General features: G+C 35.7%; 1 protein-coding gene across 1 annotated transcript in view; it reads left to right on the forward strand.

The window, feature by feature from the left end:
- The first annotated feature begins 2,390 nt into the window (after positions 1-2,390).
- Positions 2,391-21,881, forward strand: part of LOC135686744 (transcription initiation factor TFIID subunit 1) — a 75,558-nt gene continuing 56,067 nt past the window's right edge. The window contains exons 1-16 of the mRNA XM_065203049.1: positions 2,391-2,599; positions 3,661-3,775; positions 5,465-5,596; positions 7,241-7,312; positions 7,842-8,102; positions 8,227-8,489; positions 9,664-9,876; positions 10,172-10,409; positions 12,054-12,241; positions 12,492-12,620; positions 13,015-13,068; positions 13,856-13,928; positions 14,305-14,354; positions 15,395-15,568; positions 19,958-20,131; positions 21,474-21,578. Of these exons, the coding sequence (XP_065059121.1) occupies positions 2,471-2,599; positions 3,661-3,775; positions 5,465-5,596; positions 7,241-7,312; positions 7,842-8,102; positions 8,227-8,489; positions 9,664-9,876; positions 10,172-10,409; positions 12,054-12,241; positions 12,492-12,620; positions 13,015-13,068; positions 13,856-13,928; positions 14,305-14,354; positions 15,395-15,568; positions 19,958-20,131; positions 21,474-21,578 (2,370 nt within the window). The 5' untranslated portion in view covers positions 2,391-2,470. The remainder of the gene's footprint in view (positions 2,600-3,660; positions 3,776-5,464; positions 5,597-7,240; positions 7,313-7,841; positions 8,103-8,226; positions 8,490-9,663; positions 9,877-10,171; positions 10,410-12,053; positions 12,242-12,491; positions 12,621-13,014; positions 13,069-13,855; positions 13,929-14,304; positions 14,355-15,394; positions 15,569-19,957; positions 20,132-21,473; positions 21,579-21,881) is intronic.

Genomic DNA, 21,881 nt, shown 5'->3' on the forward strand with positions numbered 1-21,881 from the left:
GATGTTTTCTCGTAGAAAAGGCGATACAAATTGCTCAAACGTTCTTATCTTCATTAATTATGTTGATTGGTGCACGTTGACAATTTACAATCAGAAACTACCAAATGATAATAAGTTCTAAGTTCTTGTGACTTGGAACATTGCTTTGAAAGACCAAAGTTGTACCTATGCAGACAGACACGTTATGCTTCCATCGAAACAAAAACCTGCAAAATGATGTCCAAAAAATTGATGAGCTTAACAAAAAAATTCAATTCAGACTGAAGCCGATCCTGAGCTTTGGCGCGATGAAGCTTCAGATTCGATGTCAAAAGTGTTGAGGACAAAATATGACTGGCAAGGTATTACGAAAGGTGAAGAATTTCTTTACCAAACTTCAAAAACTCAATCTGTGATTTCTACGCAGGAGTCAACGAAAAATGAACAAATATTGTTAAAATAAATGTGAGATGCCAATTTTAAATATAAACTTTCTGATGCGCCCAACAAATGTTCTTCTGACATTTTGATGCCAAACCTTTGTTTTCTAATTTGCTTTAGATCTTAAGCTTTAGAGCCAGATAATCTAATAAATCCCATTGAATAAGAGCTTACACAGGCAGAAGTTGGAAACGCTTTTATCTAAGCACAATTTTACTATTTCTCCGAAGTCTCTGTTTGAAAAGGTCGATAAATTTTAATAGTATATCCATCAATTAACATAATCATAGCGATGGTACTCTTGAATATGCCTTACTCATTTCGTGCGATGTTTGTAATACTTCAGGTCAACAGTCAACAAATTACTTTTTTCTTCGCACCACAACTTTACAAACACAGTGTTAAGAAAGATTCGTCAAGTCAGAGCCAACCATACTTTGTTTTCCCCCAATTTTCTGAATCTATGAAAGACTGGTTGAAACTTATATTATTGTGAAGTTTTGATTGATTATCAGATTCACTTAAAGGCATTTGACATGCATAAGTACAGCGAATCCAAAAATAACTTAGGCCAAATTGATTAGAGCACGCGTACAAGAAAGGAATTGAAAATTCCTCACGTAAAACCGTCACGAGACTGTTCACGTGTTTTTCTCTGTGAGCAATTTTATTGGTCAACCTCTCGTGATCGAGTGGCTGTAAGCCACTTTTACCTGTGTCAAATACCTTTAAATATTTATTGTAAAAGTTAACTCTGCATAAAGTGACTAAAGAAATTTGCAAAAAATGGTTTCTCAAGAACCAAATTTAGGTCCTTTGCTATTTTATGTATAATATGTATCAAAAGATTTAATGTCAGCATTTGCACCATATTTGGAAATTGAAAGCAGGGAGAATAGTAACAAAATGAGCAGAATCAGAAGGCCTTTAGAAAATTCTTAATGATATTACATTTGAAAACCGAGGCATACTAAGGTTTATACAAAGGCTATGTGTGGCAGAGTGTAGACTAAGGTTTATATAGAATGTAGGTCCAAATCCTCTGTAGTTGGTCCAGAATCTATCATCATTCAAAGCCCCATTGGGTATACAGCCCTAATAGCAGCACATTTCAACAGGGTTAGATGTGGAGTCACAATGACGTGCGAAGACTATTCATCTTTGAAGTTCTCGTCCCTCTTCTCTACCGTAAGATAAAAATTTCAAGCAGACATTCAAAAGCTGATTTTCTAGCAACAAAATAATTATTTTGCACATTATAAATAGCTGAAAGCTTTTTGTTTAGGGTTACAACATCTTGATCTAAGAACACTAGGGACCGTTTCTTTAACATTCTCTTAAGCCTCTGTGTCTAATTATTGCATCCATGTTTACACCTCTGCCACACATAGCCAACGAACAGCATCTCTTGAGCTAAGTTTGTGGGTAGTTTAGCTAATCTAGAACACAAAATTTTGTCATTATAAGATGCTACATATGAATTATAATTATGCTAGGTCTTTACAGTATACAATATTTACAAACTAAGAAAAATTTTTAGACTATTTTAGACGATTAGAGAATTTTTAGCAGGTGACACAGCCGAAAAGATACTAAAGATAGGCATAACTAAATATCCATGGGAAGGATGTCACTGACTGCTTCAAATTGTATGCTTTGCATTTCTTTAAACAATTTTATATAAAATACATGCAACTTTTATGTTCAAAAGCTGAACTATCAGCCTGGTAAACAAGTTAAAATCATTTTTGCACCCGAATTTCCAACAATTTTTCCAGCTTGCCGTGTTCCAGTTCATCTCGAGGTTTTGCAGTTTTTTTGTTAATGAATTTTTACTGTTTTCTTATAGATTGCAGGCCGGTGGCTCAAATTGTTCTCAACTGATTCTCTGAATATTCTTTGTCAATTTGAACGTTGAAAAACTGAAGGTAGAAAGGAGCAATTCTAAATGGTGCCTCGCTTCATTCCTGCCTCGTAATCGCTATTCGTCGGGGGAAAGTGCAGCCAGCCGCCATTTTGGTAATGATTGCTGCCATCAACAAGGTGGAAAATGGATGACTTGAGAGGCGTTGATGATTATGACAGAGATGACGAAAAAGATGGGTTGAACCTTGCAGGATTTATATTTGGAAATATAGATGAAAGAGGACAGCTGGAAGACAGTGAACTTCTTGATGATGTTGGTGTTTTCTTTTATTGCTATTTTGAAAAATTGTGCACACCACTTATGTTATTTTTATATTTAGACTAGTTATATCATTTAGGACCTGAAGGAGGAAAGTTTTATGATTCATGAGTATTTGAATGGAAGGTGAGAAAAGGAGGCACTGTGTATGCACGGAAATGAGCAGAATGTATGTCTCCTTGTCTTAATTTACATTGCATTAAAGAAAGGAGGCCAGACTGCAGAGTATGACAAGTGCACACTCGAAAATGTCCCTGCACACCTGGCAAAGAGTGTGGCGCTTTGAAATCTGGACGTGGCGTGGGTGTGTCCTACTGCTTAGGGCAAATAAAGAATTTAAGTTTCTTCTGGATTGACATAATCTCGCATTGGTTTGATAACAAAATAACTTTTCTTACTTTGCTCATATTCCCTTCTCAATTGATTTTCTGAGGATCTAACATAGTTGTGTGTACTATTGTGCACAATTAAAGTGCACACTTAACCAAAGTGCACACTTGAACTTTGCTCTTCCCCACCTGAGATCTTGTTGGAAGCTGCCATACTCTGCAGTCCGGAAAGGAAGCAAAATTTGTACTAAGTTATGTTTGTTTTATATATTGCTGGTAAGATCTTTTGGTATATCTTAAACTGTTTTTAATGGACTCGGTAGAGCTGTTTTTTTGGCTAAATATCCTAGCTTCAATTTCATTGAGCATTTTAAGGTTAATTAGGCAAATATACATTCTGCTGAAACACACCTCAATCTTTTAAATTTTTGTTTAAAATAAAGAAAAAATATATATGTCATAGAACTGTTATCAAGGTGATGTCTAAAGACAATTAGCAACAATATAATCTGATGTTAACCTGAAAATCTACTGGCAGAAAATTGTCTCAAGATTTTTTGCATACATTTGATGAAAAACCCTTTAGCACAGGTTAAAAATCATCAGTGTTAACAAGAATAATGACAGTGATTCAGCAGATACAGATACATTCCGTATTCTCAGACAATTTATTCAACTATCTATCAAATGCAATATACTGATTCACATAAAAACTTTAATTTTAAGGAATCAAAGAAGCATTTAGGCCAATTGGCATCTCTTGGTGCTCTTGGACCACTCGTTGAAGACATTGCCTCTGAAAACCAACATGAATATGAACCAGATGGCTCAAATCAGGAGGGTAACATAATGTTTCTCATCTTTTATTTTTGAACCTGGCCTTACTTTAAACTCTAATACAGGAAAGATCAATGCTAAGCCTCTCAATAGTCCAAGGCACATTATAGATTTCCTAGAGTCTCTGCCTGACACCAGCAAGGGAACTGGTCCCTTTTTTTATTACTTGATAGAATTGTAGAAAAATTAAGGAAGATTCTGTGTTGTCTCTTAGGGTGTATGTTAAATAATGTGTTAAGAAATGAAATTTGATTTCTAAATGTTATGCTACTGTTTGTCCAAACTGCCTCTTGTTCACATGAAGAGATTTGGAGACAGGATTAATAAAGTTTTGGTTTTTATAAAATCAATTGATTGTTATGGAATTTGAGAAGAAGCTTTTTAGGCTGTGTTGCCATTACTTGATTTTCGTATGAGAGCAGACTCAAATATATCCATTACAGGCAATAGGATTTCAAAGATAATTAATAGAGAGTGCGGGAAAATAACCGACTGGAGCGAGGCTCGAACTCATGACCCCTGACTTTTTAGGTCAAGTGCTCTACCGCTGAGCTATCGGGTCGTGCTTTCAAGCCAACACCCAAGGCCGAGTCATTCACCCACACTGCCCCTCTCTTTTACCAGTTACACAGGGGAGCCATCAATGACTCATTTACTTGGGTGTTGAATGACTCAGCCTTGGGTGTTGGCTTGAATGATAAAACAGAGACATACAAAAACTGAGTGATGGAAACCGAATAGTAAGATGCTTCTTCGAAATGCCATCAAGATAATGCACACAAAAGAAATTGAAAATCACTTTAGAGAAAATAAACAAAAAATGAAATAGAAAGAGAATAGTAAGTAAAAGCTTGGAACTGTGTGGGCAAAAAAAGTAGCCTTGTGGGCAAAAAAACTGCCTGTATTTCTTCAATTTTTCCTCCATCAGTTACCTTCAATGTCCACATGGCCATCTAACAGTCTGTACATAGTGCTTTCTGATCACCATTATCATAGTCACTGCTCTTGCTTCCATTCTTCTCTCTGGTTTTAAAATTTCTTCCAGAACCCAATCTGTCATTATGATATATAGCAGAGGACTTATAAAATATCCCTGAAGCACACCAACTACAGTTTACAAGACTGCTGCTGTTCCTGGTGCTGTTCTGACAATCAACCTATTGTCAACTTGAAGCACCACAACTGATGAAAATACTTTTCAGATACTGTCTTTTGTTCATTTCATATATACTTTCAATTAATACTAATGATTTCATAACAAGTTCATATTAATAAAGATGCTATTTAAAAAAGAATTGCTAAGATAGAATTAGATTATTGAAAGCTACATCTATGGTAATAATAAAAAGTGCTGACTGATATAGAACTCTAAAGATATCGAGCACTATGTCCTCAGTGAAATATTTTTTGTCTGAACATTTGAATAAAATAAAGCTTAATAGGATAATATATACAGTAAAATGTCCATTTGCTAAAAAAGTGTTACATTTTAGAAATATTAAAAATAGTTATGTGTATTGTTTATCTACGAAAACAAAAATGGAAAGAATAGATAAGATGCAAAACAAAGGTAGCACAAAATTTCTAGAAATTTCCAGAATTCTTTAACATAAACTTACTGTATTTAAAGATTAAACCAGTATTTGGGCTTTTTATGGTTCTTTTTTATATCTGTTTCAACAATTCTTTCTAGGCTTTATTAAAAGCGTTGAAACTGCAGTTGACTACAGCAACATTGATGAACTTGCTGATGAGGATGCTGACAAATTTGTTCGTGCTGGCCTGCAGGCTGCAGAGAGATTCAGGAATGATACAGATGAAGATGGTAAACTCCTTTTACTCTTTTTTTATTATTAATACAACATTTCTACTTTTCTATTTTGCTAAAAACACATTGAGACAAAACTCCCAAGCCTGTTATCTTGCCTTTTTAAAATGAAAGAACTTGGATAAAATATTTTTTAAATTCAAATAAAGAAATGGGTCAAAAAACTTTATGCTTGGTAAGAAACCTTTCTCTTTTCAAAGTATACAGAATAAACTTTGTTTCAAGACCTAATTATGGTCAGGAAAAAGTACCCTTTTATATATTCCTTGCAAATGCTTTTATTATGCTAGGAATAGAATCTCAAATGAATTGTTTATAGTCATATGAAATCCTTTGAAGGCACATATATTGGAATATGGAGTAAAAACCATTTTCTAGTTCTAGTTTTCTAGTTTTTGGGTAGTCCTTGTTTTTTTACATAATGAGAAGGTCAATATGATGTGTAGGTCAGTCTGATTTTCACTTGCTGCAAATTTCATGTTTTAAAGATTCCAACAATAAACATCAAGGATTTCATAAACTTTTTCTTAAGTTATGAAATTTTTCTATCCCGGCTAATTGTATGTACTGATGAAAAAAAATGCTGGTTTTTAAAGCTTGATTACAAACTTGGATACAAAGGATGGGGTCACAGTCAGAATGTAGTTCCTATTAATCCCTGCCCGCGATGATTTATTTTCAAAAGTACCGTAAATCCTTGAATAAGAACCCGGGGGCTTATTTGCAAAAATGAATTTTTGATTGGGGGCTTACTCGAGGGGGGCTTATTCGAGGATTTACAGTATGTGTTTTCGAAATTCTCAGTTTTCCTTAAGCTTTTTGCACCGAAGCTGAAATAGACGCTTTTTGTGTATAGAACATGCAATCATAGTATTTAACGTTTAATATGACCGTGTTAAACGTGAAACTCGGAGTAGCAATTTAGAACTGTCCTGTTCCATTCTAGAGCGTGCACAGCTCTGCCAATGCAGCATCAAGCACTTTATGATAAACCAGTAAAAGAGTAATTATCATATACTAAAATAAAGATACTTCTTCAAAAGGTTCCACTCTGAAAAATGTTTCCGGTTTTTTCTGCTTTTGCTGTCCACCCTATGCGGCAATGGATGATTCTTGAAACGGCTCCACTTCTTTTGAATATCTTTTTTATTTTGAAAGGTTTTGCTTTCAAACCTCTCCGTTTTACGCCATTTTAATGTTGAAAGAAGGCAAAACCTGTTTCAAATTATTCTTTATTATATGCTGGAGCTTTTTATATTCTGAACTAACAAAAGCTGGAGCCTTACTAAATCGTATCACTTATAGATTTTGTGTTAATTATGTGCTTTTTGAAGTGCCTTATTTGAAACAAAGTAATCGATGTTTAAAGCTAGCAATTTCTTTATTTGCAAGACTTCTGTTAAAGTGTTTGATTTATCGGTCTGAATTTAGATTAACCAAAATCTATCACCTGTCAGTGTTGAGCTTTCCAGACTATGTCAAGTCTTTTCATTGTCAAGATTTATGGAACTGACTAGACATAAAATTACCCAGTCTATTGCAAATCAAGTCATCCAGAAATTTAGATCCACGTGTTTCGCATTATTAAAGAAGACTGTAGGCCATTAAAATGAAAACGCTAACAAGTCGTTGAATTTGTAGATGATTATGACGAAGAGGAAGAAAAACCAAGGAAGCCAGTCATTAAACAGTTTCCAAGAGTTCCGTTATTTTGTAAGTATGATTATCCATGAAGAAAAAAACTAATATTTATCTGCCAATTTGAGAAAAAACCCAATGAGTGGTCACAAATCGGTATATATTCTGAAGAATATTCCTAAATCTTTTCTGGGTCCTTTTACAATTTCTCTGCACTCGAATCAAATCTCCTAAGATAATACTCCAAAGATAAACAGTCCGAGTCATTTATAAAATACTGGCCAGTTTGACAGTTTAAGAATAGAACATAGTATTGGATATGAAACAGTAGTCTCCTAGTTTTCTTTCAAGTTAAGAGGAATTTTTTTAAAAAGAAAAGTGTCTTTTTAACCTGTTTTCCGTGTCATTGAAACTGATTTTTTACTCGGTAAAAGGTCATCAAACTCAGAAAGTTGTTTTTAAAAGGCCAATAAGTTTGGGAACAGCAGAAGTAACGCTGAAATGCACCGCTTGTCAAGATCTAAATTGTACAAGATGAATAAAAAAGACCTTTATCTTCCCTAACCTCATTTCTTTCGTTAATTTGGTATTTATTTTTTTGAAGCTGAGAGCCAAGCGGCTACTACACCTGAAAATACGATGGGATTGCCATCCATAGTGCCATCTGCCGAGACTGCCAAATCCGAGGCGGAGCGCAAAGAAAGAGAGGCACTTGAAGAAATGTTCTCACCTTCTTCGCCTCGTGACGAGCAGCTCCTTGGAAAGGCTCAGACCAGGCGCTCTTCATCCGATATGATGCAACCAGACTCTTCTCCTCGTGATATTCCTGGTCATGCAGTGGGTGGTAAAATCTCTGATGACAAAGGTGTCATATATATTTTTTTTTCTTTAGAAAAATTAAATTTTTTAATTGCAAAGCAGGGCAAGTCGTTCGTGCAGAACCTCATTCTTCATATTGCTTATTAAAAATTTACTGATTTTATTTTCAGCTGTTTTTGATGGCATCATAGAAAAGACTGATCTTGCTACAGTTGTCGAAATGTTTCCGGACTTCAGACCCGGAAAAGTTCTCCGGTTTTCCCGGTTATTTGGCCCGACGAAATACGTGTCCGCACAGTGGAAGGGTCTAAAGAAAAGGAGAAAGAAAAAGAGGATTCATAGTGTGGATGGAGATGGGAGACCTTCTGAAAGGGGCTTTAGGTGTAAAACGCCCCCATCCCCCAAACCTGAAGATTTTGATGTTGATGATTCAGTAAGTTTAAGTATCTCTGGTCTTTGATCTTTGAATGTTGACGTAGTTACGATGATTTTACTTTTCCAACCAAGGTCTCGGGGTATGAATAATTGAAATGCATCAGAAAATACAATTTAAGACGGAACGAATGCCTCTTTTTAGAATGTTTTGACTCTTTGTTGTTTTTTTAAGGTCTTAAATCCATTTGGGTACCATTATTGTATTTTTTTTAAAAGTGAGAAACTGGTCTAGAAATTCGCCAATTTATCGTGAAATGAAAGGTGTTTTGAAGATTAAGCTTGGCTAATTAAACTTTTTACGGATGAGATGACGTGTTCTATCATCTTGGAATGTTTCCTTGTGTTAATTTATGTCGAGAAGATGGACTTTTTGGCCGTAATCGCTTTTTCATATCATAGTGTTATTATCTGCAAAGTTAATCAAATCATTTCCAAAAAAAATCTTGGGAACATCTCAGAAAACCCGTTTAACACAAGTCAATTATCTTGTTAGAAGACTGATTATAAACTTACTTAGATCAATTTTGGTGACGTTTCTGTTAGTTTCAATTAACCTTATACACGAAAATTTCCTAAAATGAGAGCATTTCTTTTTTTAGGCACATTATAATCCAGATGGACAGTCTGAGTCTTGCCTAGTCTTATCAGTGTTTTAACGCTAATGTCCTTAGGAAATTTAAACATGTCCTTTTGTATTAGTTTCACAAACTTTTCATTCATTGAGCGCTTAGCATACATCAGCATGTGGAAGGTCATTCCTTGTAAATATTCAAGAGTAAGCTAGGCTTTTCGAATAAACTACCCAACACTTAAGTCCTGTTACCTGGTGTGCTGCTGTTACTTAGAAATTTCTTCAATCATAAGTGCCCAGTTCAGATCTGTAAGTCAGAGGCCTTTTGCAGGTGCTGTTTGCGTGTTTCAAAAATCTCGAATTTCTGGCTGCTTGGATTGTTTTTTGAATTACACCGTCAAAGTTTGCTTCTTCATTGCTTGTAAACTTCCTCTTCATTATCTTCTTCTTCTTCCTCTGGCTTGCTCCATTAACGCGCGAGGTCCCCGGTGCGGATTCTCTTCTTCTGAAATATCTTTTTTCAAATACGTCAGCCTCCTGTCCACAGACCTCCATATCGCTCCAGTAGCATAGTGATTGATTTAATTCTCTTCCTTTTTAGGTCAGGTTCCTCGAAGACATCCCTATTGAGCTGTATGCCCCAGCTCATATGATTCAAAGTATACAACACACAGAGGTCGAAAAAGATAATTCTGAGCAGACAGAAGCCAACTGTGAGTGGCGGTATGGGCCAGCTTCGTACTGGTATGATCGATATGGCGTCTCAAAAGATGGCTCAAACTTTGATTATGGTTTCAGGCTGCAAAAACTGGAGGTGACTTTTCGTTCCGTTCCATTCCACCGTTATATTTGCCATTGTTGATTGACATACGCCTCCACAAAGGTGCAATGTTTGTAAAATATTCTATAGGATGATGTGTAATACGTCCTATAATATTGATAAAAATTCAAGTTTATTTGAAATTTTGCGGCTAGGTGTGTAATTTAAAAATTTCACAAAATCACTGTTTTCAACCCGTCACTGTAGTGTTACAGTACTTTAGGTTTATTATTGTAGGTAATTGTAGATTGTTGTTTGAGATATTAACAGTAATCCTGTTCCATTGTAGAGTGAATCTGTGAGGGAAACCCCGTTAACAGCAACAACCGATCTTGAGGATGCTGTGATGCCACCGGACGAAGCATTCAACATGATAGTGCAGGCCCCTTGGGAGGAGGATATCGTTTGGTCCAGCGATGACTACAAAGCATCGAAGAAGTCTCTTATTGCCCAGAGCAAGGCGGGCTGGGTTCCATCTGGAAACATTAGGACTCTACAAGGCTATTTGGCTAACTCATATCGCAAAGGTACAGAGTACGTTTTAAGGAGATTGCGCTCTCTCTGTCATTGCTAAACTGAAGTTACATTTACAGCTTTTTGACACAATTTACCCCACATTAGTGATCTACCCTTTGCTTATTAGGGTTAAATTTATTTTCACCAAAGTTTTAATCCAATAACCGAAACTATGCTCATTGAATATTATAAATAGACAGTTTCTATGATTCAGCCATGAACTCCCGTCAACACAAAAAGTCTGTCAGAGCTATAACTATCGATAGTGAGATTAATCGTTACATTTCAGAATTTATGAATCGAAATTCGACGCCTTGTGATTGAAGTTGTCTGTTTTCATAGAACTTTGTAAGCCTTTGAAATTGTCAGAATCGACAGTGTGTTATCGCATGATCAATCTGATCCATTTTCATGTCATTTCTAATCAAGATGTAATTCACTTCGAGAAGTGTTGTATTAGGAAACCACAGTTGATTATTTTTGCTTATTAATCATTTTTTTTAATCTTTATAATTATAATTATTTATTATTTTTGGATATATATCATTTTTAATGTGTGCCAGATCTTTTATTTTTCTGATGTTTCGCCTGTAGGTATTTGGACTTAATCTATAGTCTGCACACCTTATACAGCAAGCCAAGATAATCTATATTATTGGTGAATAATCTCCACCGCTTCATAATATCCTGCCCAAAAGATAGTACATTTTCGACATTTTCAATCTTTTTTATTGAGCAAATTCTCTACTGGTACCCCTTCCTGTAAAAGCAATGTTAAGATAGGTGTGAACAACATCAAATACGATGTTTAGGAGCATGTGAGCAATGGCGGCGCCAGCCACTAAACTCTGGAGGGGAGGGGGGGGGGCAAAGCAAATATTTTTAAGCCACAACCTTTTTTCTACCATTAAACGTCCTTTTACCAACAAGTAATACCAATTTTACTTGAAGGGAACGCCCATAAATAACTTTTGATTACATAAAGGCAGATTGAAAATCACAGGATTACATCACAAAAAGTACGTTGCCAAAATGTTACACCTCCAACATTTTTTTGTCGAATTTAGACGAAATACATAATTGATCCTGCCGAGAACAGGGTAGAACTTGGGCTCCCAGTAATATTTTTCAGCTTTTTCACATAGTTTTATAGAAGACCACGTTAAAACCTTAAATTGTAGACAATGAAAAATTTAAAACATTGAATACTTTTTCAGGCTATTTATATGGTAGTTGAAGTCAACCAATAGATGTTTACTTTTACTATTTGTTCTTACTATTGTTTGAGTAAAGTTTTATCAAGTATATATACTTAATATCTAATGAGCATCATTGCTACTAGGCTCCTGTATTTCATCTAATTTAAATCTTTTTGTGAGCAGTTGTGGGGACTAAGTAATTTACTTCCTGAATCTCCAAGAAAATTCCTTTTCTTCCCGGAAAAGCAATGGCTCCGATTCCTTAACGTGGGCTAATTGTAAGGGACGAATCATAGTCGAGTTAAGCATAGATCATTGATAGATCATAGATCATTCATTTCCGGTTTCACTCCTTGATCTGGTATGCCTTCGACTCTTTCGTCATTTTCAACTTATTTTGCATTCGATTGCATGCATGAAACTCGTCATTATCATGGTGTATCTTTTCTCGTTCAGCTGATAAAATTTCAACACAGGCTCTAGCAAGTGCTGCAGTGCTAAAGAACTTTTCGAGTGACGCTGATATTATTGTCGGCAGACAACTGCCATCGAATCAGATCTCAAATTGGTTCAGTATTTTCCCGGTTGAAAACAAAGATTTGGTTTATGGTAGATGGGAAGATAGAATTATTTGGGATGATCAGGTTGGTTTACAAAATTTGTATTATTGACACCATTTCTGAAGGATATTTTTTGCTTTCGATGCAAGCTGTCTCCTTTTTTACATTTAACTTAATATTTGGCGTTAAAGGTGTTTCTATCAATCATCATTTTTATACTTTCCTTCTTTTTGTTTATTTTTGGTTGGAATATTTCAAGCATGGAATATTTCAAGCCAAAATGCCTTGTAATAAACTTGATCCTTTTTTCAGAATAATGATTTTGTACTTTTAGGCCATGCCAAGAATCCCTTCACCAACTTTGTTTCGCCTCGATCCCAACGATGAGAACCTCATTTTGACAATTCCTTCTGAGCCGTCTCCTGACAATTCCAATTCAGAATTGGAAAACACACCAAAAAAGGTCTGTTCATCATCATTGCTGAGTCCTGTAGAGAGAAGATATGTTATAATTCTATCCATCGTTGGTTTTGGATTGAGTATTTCATAATCTGTTTGATAATCAAATCAAATCAAGGATATTTCATAATCAAGGAATTTTCATTTTGAGGAATATTGAGTTTTCATTTTGCCTTTGTAATACTGGTCACAGCTGTTGAAACGCACCTCTGAAACTAGGCCGGGAAGCATCAATGTTTAGTCCAACACAACGTCTATCCCCACTTCATTCAAAGTTTTACTAATAGAAAATATTGAGAAGGGGATGCAAAGTCTTGTTACTGTCTGTCGAGAACTATAAAATAAGGCATATATTCTGAATAATTTACCTTAAATAATCTTGAGATATTTATTTGAAGGATGGCAAAAGCAAATCAAAATCAGGCAACAAACATAAATCGGACGAAGATAAGGTGGTATAGCTTAGTCATTTCTTTTGAAAATTCACGACCCGTTGTTTGTGAACTATAAACACGTAAATTATTCTCTTAAAGCTGACGAATTTTTTTTGCAAAAAGCGTTTGTTAAATTGTAGATAATTGAAAATATTCTATTCAATTGAAACTATACACTATTCAATTGTGTGTTGTTGATCTGAATCCAGCTGAAAAGGCAATTGAACTCTCCTGACAATACGCAGTCCAATTCATAAGCCGTGCGAATAAGTCCAGTAGTTGCTGACCTACCAGTCAACAGCTTTCGGCTCTCTTTAATCCAGTTTAAAGACCGTTTCCTTTCCCATTGGTTAGCCCATCTAAGTACCGATCATCCCAGTAGGGCAATATTTTCATCAAATTCGATATCTTAGTTTCACCATACGTCTCTGTGACTAACCAGTCTTCTTATGTTATATGATTTGCATATTTAACTTGCAAAACGATTCCCTTATCGCAGCGTCTGCCGTCTTCTGAGTACTTTCTTTACAAATCTGTCCACGTTGTTGATTATTGTTCTCCTTCAGATTTGCAAAAGTAATGCAAACGCCACTGTGTAACGAGCAAACTTCGGATCCAGTCTAACGCTTTCTAGTTAAAGTAGTGAACACGCGACCCGTCCCCTATTATTTGTTAAGTGAATTTATCAAACGAAGTTTTTTCAACGATGTAAACCATTCTTGATGCTGCTGTAGACAAGGCCTTGTAAGCTAAGTTGTTGAAGTCGCCACCTCAATTTCCTTGCTAACAATATTTGTCTTTTCAGCTTCAAACGAGCAATGAACCTCCAAAGGATATGTTCAACCTCTCAAATGATGAATATTATTTACCAAAGCAAGGTTTGCTTTTGATGCTTGCTGTTCTCATTGTTCAAGCAGATTTTATTCCCACAGCCCCGTCCAGCCTAATGTCTTGTCGCCATTGGACATTTAGTTTGCAGTTTTCCCAGCGCCCCACTCTAGGCCCTCTCAGTGCCCCCATGCCCCCTCTCAGCGGGCCCTGAGGCGTTATGTCATTATGTGTTTTCCTACCCCTTTATTGTCGTCGGTTATCCTCCTAATCCCGTATCATGGTTTGTTGCCGTTCCAATTTTAGTATTTAGCATTCTAGTTCCTATATTGTTGATGTTGTCCTTCTAACCCCCGTTTTGTCTATCTACTAGGCTAAGAGGCTGTTTTCTCACCGTGCTTTGAATATAATTTTGTTTCCTTTTAGATCAAGTGGAAAATCCTTTGCAGATTGACCTGAGCAGCCTCACTATCCAGGTGTGCTTTTGAGTTGATTCTGTTTTTATGGTCCAAAATTGCGGGTAACAGTGGTTTGTACAGTGGGTGAAATGCTTCCCTGCTCGTGTTTCTTCTATGAAGTTGTAATTTTTCCCGAAAATCTGTTTGGTGCGTACTTTCTGTACGTTTATTCTGTGTCTTACAGAGGCATTGATTTTACACGCTATTTATGGTGTAGTTGTTTAACTGTCCAAGCTACTTAAGTCAGAGATGAGTTGATAAGCTTGGTGGTACCTGACGTGTGTTGACGTCAAGTTAAAAGTAAGTGTATGACGTTCCATGTCGAAGTACCTGGTAATTCGATGATTTCATATTAAATGGGACATTAAGCTCTTGTACTTTTTTTCGTATTGCTGCAGCTCAAAAGTTCATTATTGGTTAATGATCTTTTGATGATCTAAAAGTTGAAAAATCCCATAGTGTAAAAATGAGAACTGAATTAGAATGCAAGTTTTTATCATAAAATGACTGAGGAAGTTCAATGTTTCATTTTACGAGTTTGTTCCAGTTCTTATGCGTTTGTGATTGGGTTCAAATGGTTGGATTACTGTAACACATGCAAACGCATAAAAAACTAACTAACTAATTACCTGTGCTCGACTGAAAGAGCAACACAAGTAGATAGCCTGCTATTTTTCTCGACAGTGCAGATAAATTGGGAATGTAATCCCAGAAAGGTGCGGGAAAAATTTAATCACTCACTTTCCTTACGTCATACTTGAATCCACTGTGACCTCCTTTTCAGGAAATGTTTGTACGTCCTAATTGACAATTAATAATCTTTTATAACCTCGAACCCGCGACCAGTTCTGCGGTGGTCGTGCCAGTCACCCACATTTTATACCTCAAGTCTTTTGTTTTCTCAAGTCTTTTTTCCATAACTTGCCAACTGCAATTATTTTTTCGTCCAAACTTAGTCATAGTTTGTAGCTGTCTGCTATGCGCGCACGCTAAGTTCCAGTTTTGAAAGAATTGCCTATTCATAGTGGCATTGATCAACTTTGTCTTTCATTCATCAGCATTCTACACCTGCACTGGAGCTGCAAAGGCCTTTTTTCCCGACATATCTCTCCCCCGCTGATTTAAGACACTTTCACAGACCACACTACCAGAAAAAGAGGACAGGGCCTCATGAAAAGTCAGGATTGCAGGGAGTCGGAAATTTGTTGAGAAATATAAAGAAGAAAGCAAAGGTATGTAGCTTTATTTTTTTAGGTAACTTTAGAACAGTGCGTACCAGTGGTATTTCAATCGCTGCCATTGCTGCGATAAGATGAATTTAGCTCTAGATTCTAACCTTGTTTGGAAGGTTGAAAACAGAAATTAAAGAAAGGTAGCTGAAGGAATTGAAATGGTTGAAATATACGATAGGAGATGAAAATAGCATGCCCCGAAGAAGGATCACTCTGACCTGAACTGTTATCACACAATGCTCTAAGACCAAAGAGGTTAAGTTTGTATAAAAAAGGTTCAAGGTTTTTAAAGCTCTATGCTCAGGTATTATCATAGGCACATGATATGACTTTTTTTGACTCAATCAAGCCATATGATTATAGACATAAAATTGTTTCTTATAATATGAGCCCCTTGTGAAGAAAATGAGTGTTTCTGATAAAAGGATGTTTCTTTTGTGTGGTTTAGAAATTGTCTTTAACAATCAGGTCTTCTTTTATAATGAAAAATTGAACGATTAATCAAAGAGATTTGATATCGAACCTTACAGCCCAGATTGTAGTATCACCGTGTTTCCTATGTAGGTCAACCTGAAGAATTTGAATTAGTAAACGAATCTCCTAGAGAAATTGGAAGCTTTCAATAGCGAGCGCAATAGCGAACGCTAAAAAGAGTAACTTTTATGTAGGGTGTCTGTGTAACCGCAAGACTGTAATATAGTTTGACAGTACATTGGAGGGACACCGGCTTGAAAGGTGACTTGAATATTGACAGTTTTTGCCGCTTGCTCGTTTGAAAGCAATCGAGTCAGTTGATTTTCTCCGATGTAAGTTACAGTAAATAAAGAAGGTTCTTTTAGCAATTGTGGTTCCCTGGTACCAAAGAACCTTTTCGGCACTTTTGCACTTTGCAATTCATAAAATAGCCCTTCTTTAAAGATATTTGGGCTTTTAATCTTTAGCCACTCCTGGGAAAATAAAAAGTCGGCCTCTGTGGTAAAAAGTATTTTTTAAAAACACCTTTCACTTTCTTGGAGGGTACTTTAGCCTAATCAAAAGACTTCCTTGTCATACGAAACAGCCATTTAATAGCCTGTCAACTGACTTGAATCTGTATCCATCTTCCATAGAAAATGGACACGTGGGTTTTTTCAATGCAACGAAAAAACTTTTCAAATCCTCTTGTTCTCATTTTGCTCCGTTCTCATTTTGCTCTGTTCTCATTTTGCTCCAATATCCCACCTGATTAAGTGACAATAACATAAACAAATAGAAATAAACAGACTGCTTAATTAATTTCGGATTGTATAAACGGTCTGGACACAAACTCAGCACTCTGTTTGGGTGTTTGTTGTTCAGAAAAAAAATTGTCGGAAAAGTAAGTTAAACCTGAAGGAATGTTCTACAAGGATCCGTTACATTGCTTTTGCTGTTTAACGGCTTGTGGGCAACATTTTTCAAATAAAGGACCAGTGAAATTACCTTTGTAATAGTGAAATTTGTAATTGTAGTTTTAATTGAATTGAAAATGAAAAGTTTCCATTATTATTATCTATTTATTTAAAGTAGGCGTAAAAGCTCAAAATAAAAGCTAATTCAAGCCTACTACAAATTAAAATTGCTTAGAAATAAAAAATTAAAAATACATTTATATCTAACATAAAAAATGATTAAGTATAAATACATATATACATATTTTACAATGTTTTTACAGCATTTTTGGCATTTACAATACAATACATTTATCCATTCAAGAACCCAACCTGAGCCACGAAAGGTCTACACAGTCTACAGTTGCATTCCTCTCCTTTCCAAGATTTTATTCTCCTTTTAAAACTGGAGAGGATATCTGATTGTTTCATGTCATTGGGAAGTGCTTGCCACAATCCACTCCCTAGAAACGATATCGTCTCTAAGCCATAGCACGTAGTGCGCGCTTGTGGTAGTAGTAGATTGTGGCAGCTTCTCAATCCATACGTACTGTGTTTTTCAATAAAGATATCCTTCATGAAAGTAGAATTGAGCTCCCATTTTATTTTACAAATTTCAATCATCAACAGTTGTAAATTCCTGATGTGGATTGGGACCGCATTGTCTCTGGGTAACATTGTGTCAAATTCTGATTTCATATCTTTGTAAGCTATCCGCAATGCCCGTTCGTGAATTGCGGACTTTTGAACAGGGACGAGACCTCACCAGCTTTCAGTTCCTTTGGAAAATAGCACTCAGATAAATTAGAATCGAAGGTCTTCTGGATGAGGACAGCAAAAATGTCTGCATTTTGTTTGAGGATCTTAGCTGGAATGCTATTTAGGGGAGAGGCCTCTTTTGAATTCAGTTTTTGAATCTGTAAAAGTACCCCATTGAAAGTCACTGGTTTGAATTCAAACTTATTCAGTTTGAAGCATTCTTTGATCTTTTGAATGCTGGGATGATTTTCATATTTTTTGATAGCTTTTTCACTGGATCATTTATCCCATTAGTTGGCGAAAGCAGTGTCTGGTCTTCGGAATTTCCCAGACTCTCTGTCATATTTGTGAAATAATGATTAAAAATTTCTGCAATCTTTAATTCCTTAATTATCATTTTTCCATCTTCAAACAGAGTTACAGCTGAATTTTTTGTATTTCATTTTAAAAAACTGATTTGACAGTCTTCCAAAATTTACGGTCATCTGTAAGGTCTCTAAGTTTAAGGTTCCAATATTAATCAGATTTCGTCCTGCGCAGGAGTTTCACACAAAAATTTCTTTGCTTTTTAAAAGCTTTAAGATTCTCCTCAGTTCTACTCTTGATGTATTTATTGCGTAAAACAGCCTTGATACAAAGTACTACTTGTATGACACAAAGTACTTCAGTTTCATGATATGACCGGAATTTAACGTAATATCAATTAGTTTATAATAACCGCAAAACTGTAAAGCTTGCAAAAATTACCTCACGTAAGCTTGGAAAAATATTCTCAGAGACATACGGTGGAGCGTTTTTGGACCAGGACGGATGGGACAGTCACCTCGACGTGGATTAAGGCGAATGTGCTTCAAAACTGTTGAGTCAGAAGCTCAAAGTTCGAATTTGACTTAAGTATTAAACATTATGTTAAAAGGGCTGGAAACATTTCAATGTTATAGGGCACGAATGGTTAGTCAAACAGGAGGCCTTTTCGTAAGTGCTCTTGCACCGTCTCTTCGTTTTCTCAAGATTTATGAAATTTAAGAAGAAAATTGGACTGTGAAAGTTGACGGAAGCAGTTGCGATGAACTGTTGGGCTTTGATGCCTTGATATTTCTAAGAGTTACTTTCACATCCTCTTCTACTGTTACTAAATGTTAAGTAAGCGGTTGAACTGAAAACATACAAGGGACTTCCCTAAAATCATTGTGAAATTAAGAAATTGATAGTGCTTTCGGCTTGCTATGGTGGCCCTATAACCGCGATGAAATTCGTAAACTTGTACGATAAAGCTCTTTTTCAGTTTACAAAAAATTTTAAGCGATCCTGCAAACAAATTTTTTTGCTGTGCGCGAGTGTTTAAAAGCTTTAATTATGAAGCTTGTACGGGCAAATGATCTGCTCAACTTTCTCAATTTTTTGTAGGCCACTGGCGCCAGAAGATTACTCGCTCTCTTTCGACCTTTTCTGTTCCTTTCTCGGAAAACCTTCCTTGCTAGATTCAGCCTCTTTGAAGGAATTAAGTTGCTGAAGAAATTTATTGCAAAGGAGTTAATCAGAAGACGTTTATTTTTGCGATTTTCAATTGTGGAAGTTTTGTTTGAAAAGATTAAGAAATTCTCATCGAACTTCTAGATGTCCCTGCTGCGTAGATAATGCGAAACTGTATTTTAGAGTTTTAGCGGTAATTTCATGCGAATTTTAAATTACTAATTGTCTAATAGGAAAGATGGTATTATTCGAGAACAAATAAACTGGCTAATCATAGTTATGTTATATCAGCTGCAAATATTTTTAGTTTTATACCACTGGAAAATTTAACCAGCGCTAGCATAACAAATCTCTAGCAAATATTTACATGGCTTTACCTTCATTTGCCGTGATAATGCTTATAGCAATGCTTTGTTTTGTTAGCAAATTCCTACAAATGAATCCTTCTTCTTTGATTTGCAATTCAACCAGTGCAGATTCGAATTTCTTTCTTGCAACGAGTAATAACTAATGATTTCCCGAGGACATTTTCACTAGTAGTCCAAAAACCAATGGTCTGGTAGCGTTCATCCTTGTTTTACATTCCCAGTCTACTGAACCCCTAAGCCTTCTGTTCGCCTGTAATATTCAACAAACTAAGAAACACAAAGTGAATAAAAATAGGCTTTCAATGTTCATCTACTGTTTTTTAGAGTGTATCCAGTGTGTTTGATTCAGGGCTTTGAGGTATCTATCATTTCTCTCCTAGGAGCGAGAAAAAGAACGGCAAGCATTTGGTGGCGGAGAGATGTTTTTTATGCGGACACCAGCTGACTTGACGGGCATGGACGGCGACTTGATTTTAGCTGAATACTGCGAAGAATGGCCGCCCTTACTGTCTCAAGTGGGAATGAATGCACGGCTGAGAAATTATTACCGCAGAGTAAGCAGTTAACATGGTTCTATATTTCAATGTCTTAAATCCTTAATTTTACTTTCACGTGTACTGTACAAGAATTAAAAGTTTGTTGACAACCACCTGCTCACTATAGCATTATAAAATTTTCTAAAAGCTTACTAAGCGAACTGTCTGGAGCGAACATGACTTAAGAATGATAATATAAAGTGAGGTACCTAAATTGGTACCAAGACTGCCGTATTTTCTGTAGTAAACGCCTGTAGGATTTATTGAATTAGGAATCATTGATAGCGGGAATCGTTTATTTTCAAATATTAGTCGTGATTAAATTATTGAGATTGAAGCACCATTTTTTAGGCCAGACGTAGTAAATCGTCTCGAATGGAGACGAAAATATAAAACGCAAAGATGAATTTGTGCTTATCATATCTGCTTTTTTGACTGCTTACACAAAGGAAGTGGAATGCAATGACACCTTACGAAGAGATCTAGAAACAAAAGACTGCATCACTTTCAACTAAAAATTGATTAGCGATAGCGATAGCGATTGATAGCGATTGATAGCGATTGATAGCGATATCGATAGCGAGTGATAGCGATAGCGAGTGATAGCGATAGCGAGTGATAGCGATAGCGAGAGGCTTTTGTTTCAATTTCTAGTTGAAGAAAAGGCGTTTATAAGAAAGAGGCATTTATAAAAGGATGTCTTTCTAAGAAAGATGTCTTTATAGGAGAAAATACGGTTTAAGAAAAAAAGGTGCATTGCAAAACATGGCTATTGTTTTTGCACCAATTGATTGGTAGAAATGCAGCTGTTAGATGACCCAAAGACAAAATAAAGCGTTCTTTCAGCTAGGTATTTTATAATCTGCATACACGAAAGCCAAATAGTTGTAAAAACCGAAAGCGGTGCACGTTTTGCAATGATTGATTACCTCCGATGTTACAGTTGTGAGAAAATGAGTAATAGACGATGAGCCAGTTACAATAGAAAAGTGTATAATTTTTTGTTATTTTGCTTTCGAACACAATTCTAATGTTTTGTTATAGTAAAACTGTGCTGTACATTATGTGAAATCCTGTAAAATCCAGCTTATGCCCAGACAATCCAGGCAGAATCCGTGAAGCTTTAAAGCATTCCTGTAAGCAAATTTCAAGTCATGTTGATGAATTTAAATAATGTTTTTTGAAGTACAATAAGGTATTGGATTTCGAAAGAAGTGAAATCAAAATTGTTGTTGAATGTTTTGAGTAGACCCGTCTTATTTAAGTGATTTACAGGTTTTATTACCTTTTTTCTTTATATTTGCTTTTACTTTCGAAAACCTTTCTAGTCGTTTTTCACTGTAATTTCTGATTTGATTAGAAGCATGGCAAGGATTCTGGGTCACCACAACTCGAATTTGGTGAGACAGTTTATGTTCATGCATCGCCTTTCCTTGGACAGCTGGCGCCTGGACAAATGATGCAGGTTTTGTATAGCTGAATTTAATTGTTTTTAAAGAATATATTGATCAATAGGACATCAGTATAAGGCAATATTCATTAACATGTTTATAGTTTGAAGGGAGGATTCATTTTAGATAAATTCCGCAAAATTTTCTCCTTTGCCAATTTTCATTCATGTTATTTTGATTTTACTAGTGGATGGTCGGGAGAAATTTTTTTAAAGAGTCAGAAAGAAGTTAAGTTTATGTATAGTTTTAATCAGTTATTATTGGTTTTTAAATCTGCCATTGTAATTAATTGCAATCAGCGATTTTTGGTTATTAGG

The sequence above is a fragment of the Rhopilema esculentum genome, chromosome 6 (genome assembly GCF_057945365.1).
Source record: "Rhopilema esculentum isolate cy_ngs chromosome 6, ASM5794536v1, whole genome shotgun sequence".
NCBI lineage: Eukaryota > Metazoa > Cnidaria > Scyphozoa > Rhizostomeae > Rhizostomatidae > Rhopilema > Rhopilema esculentum.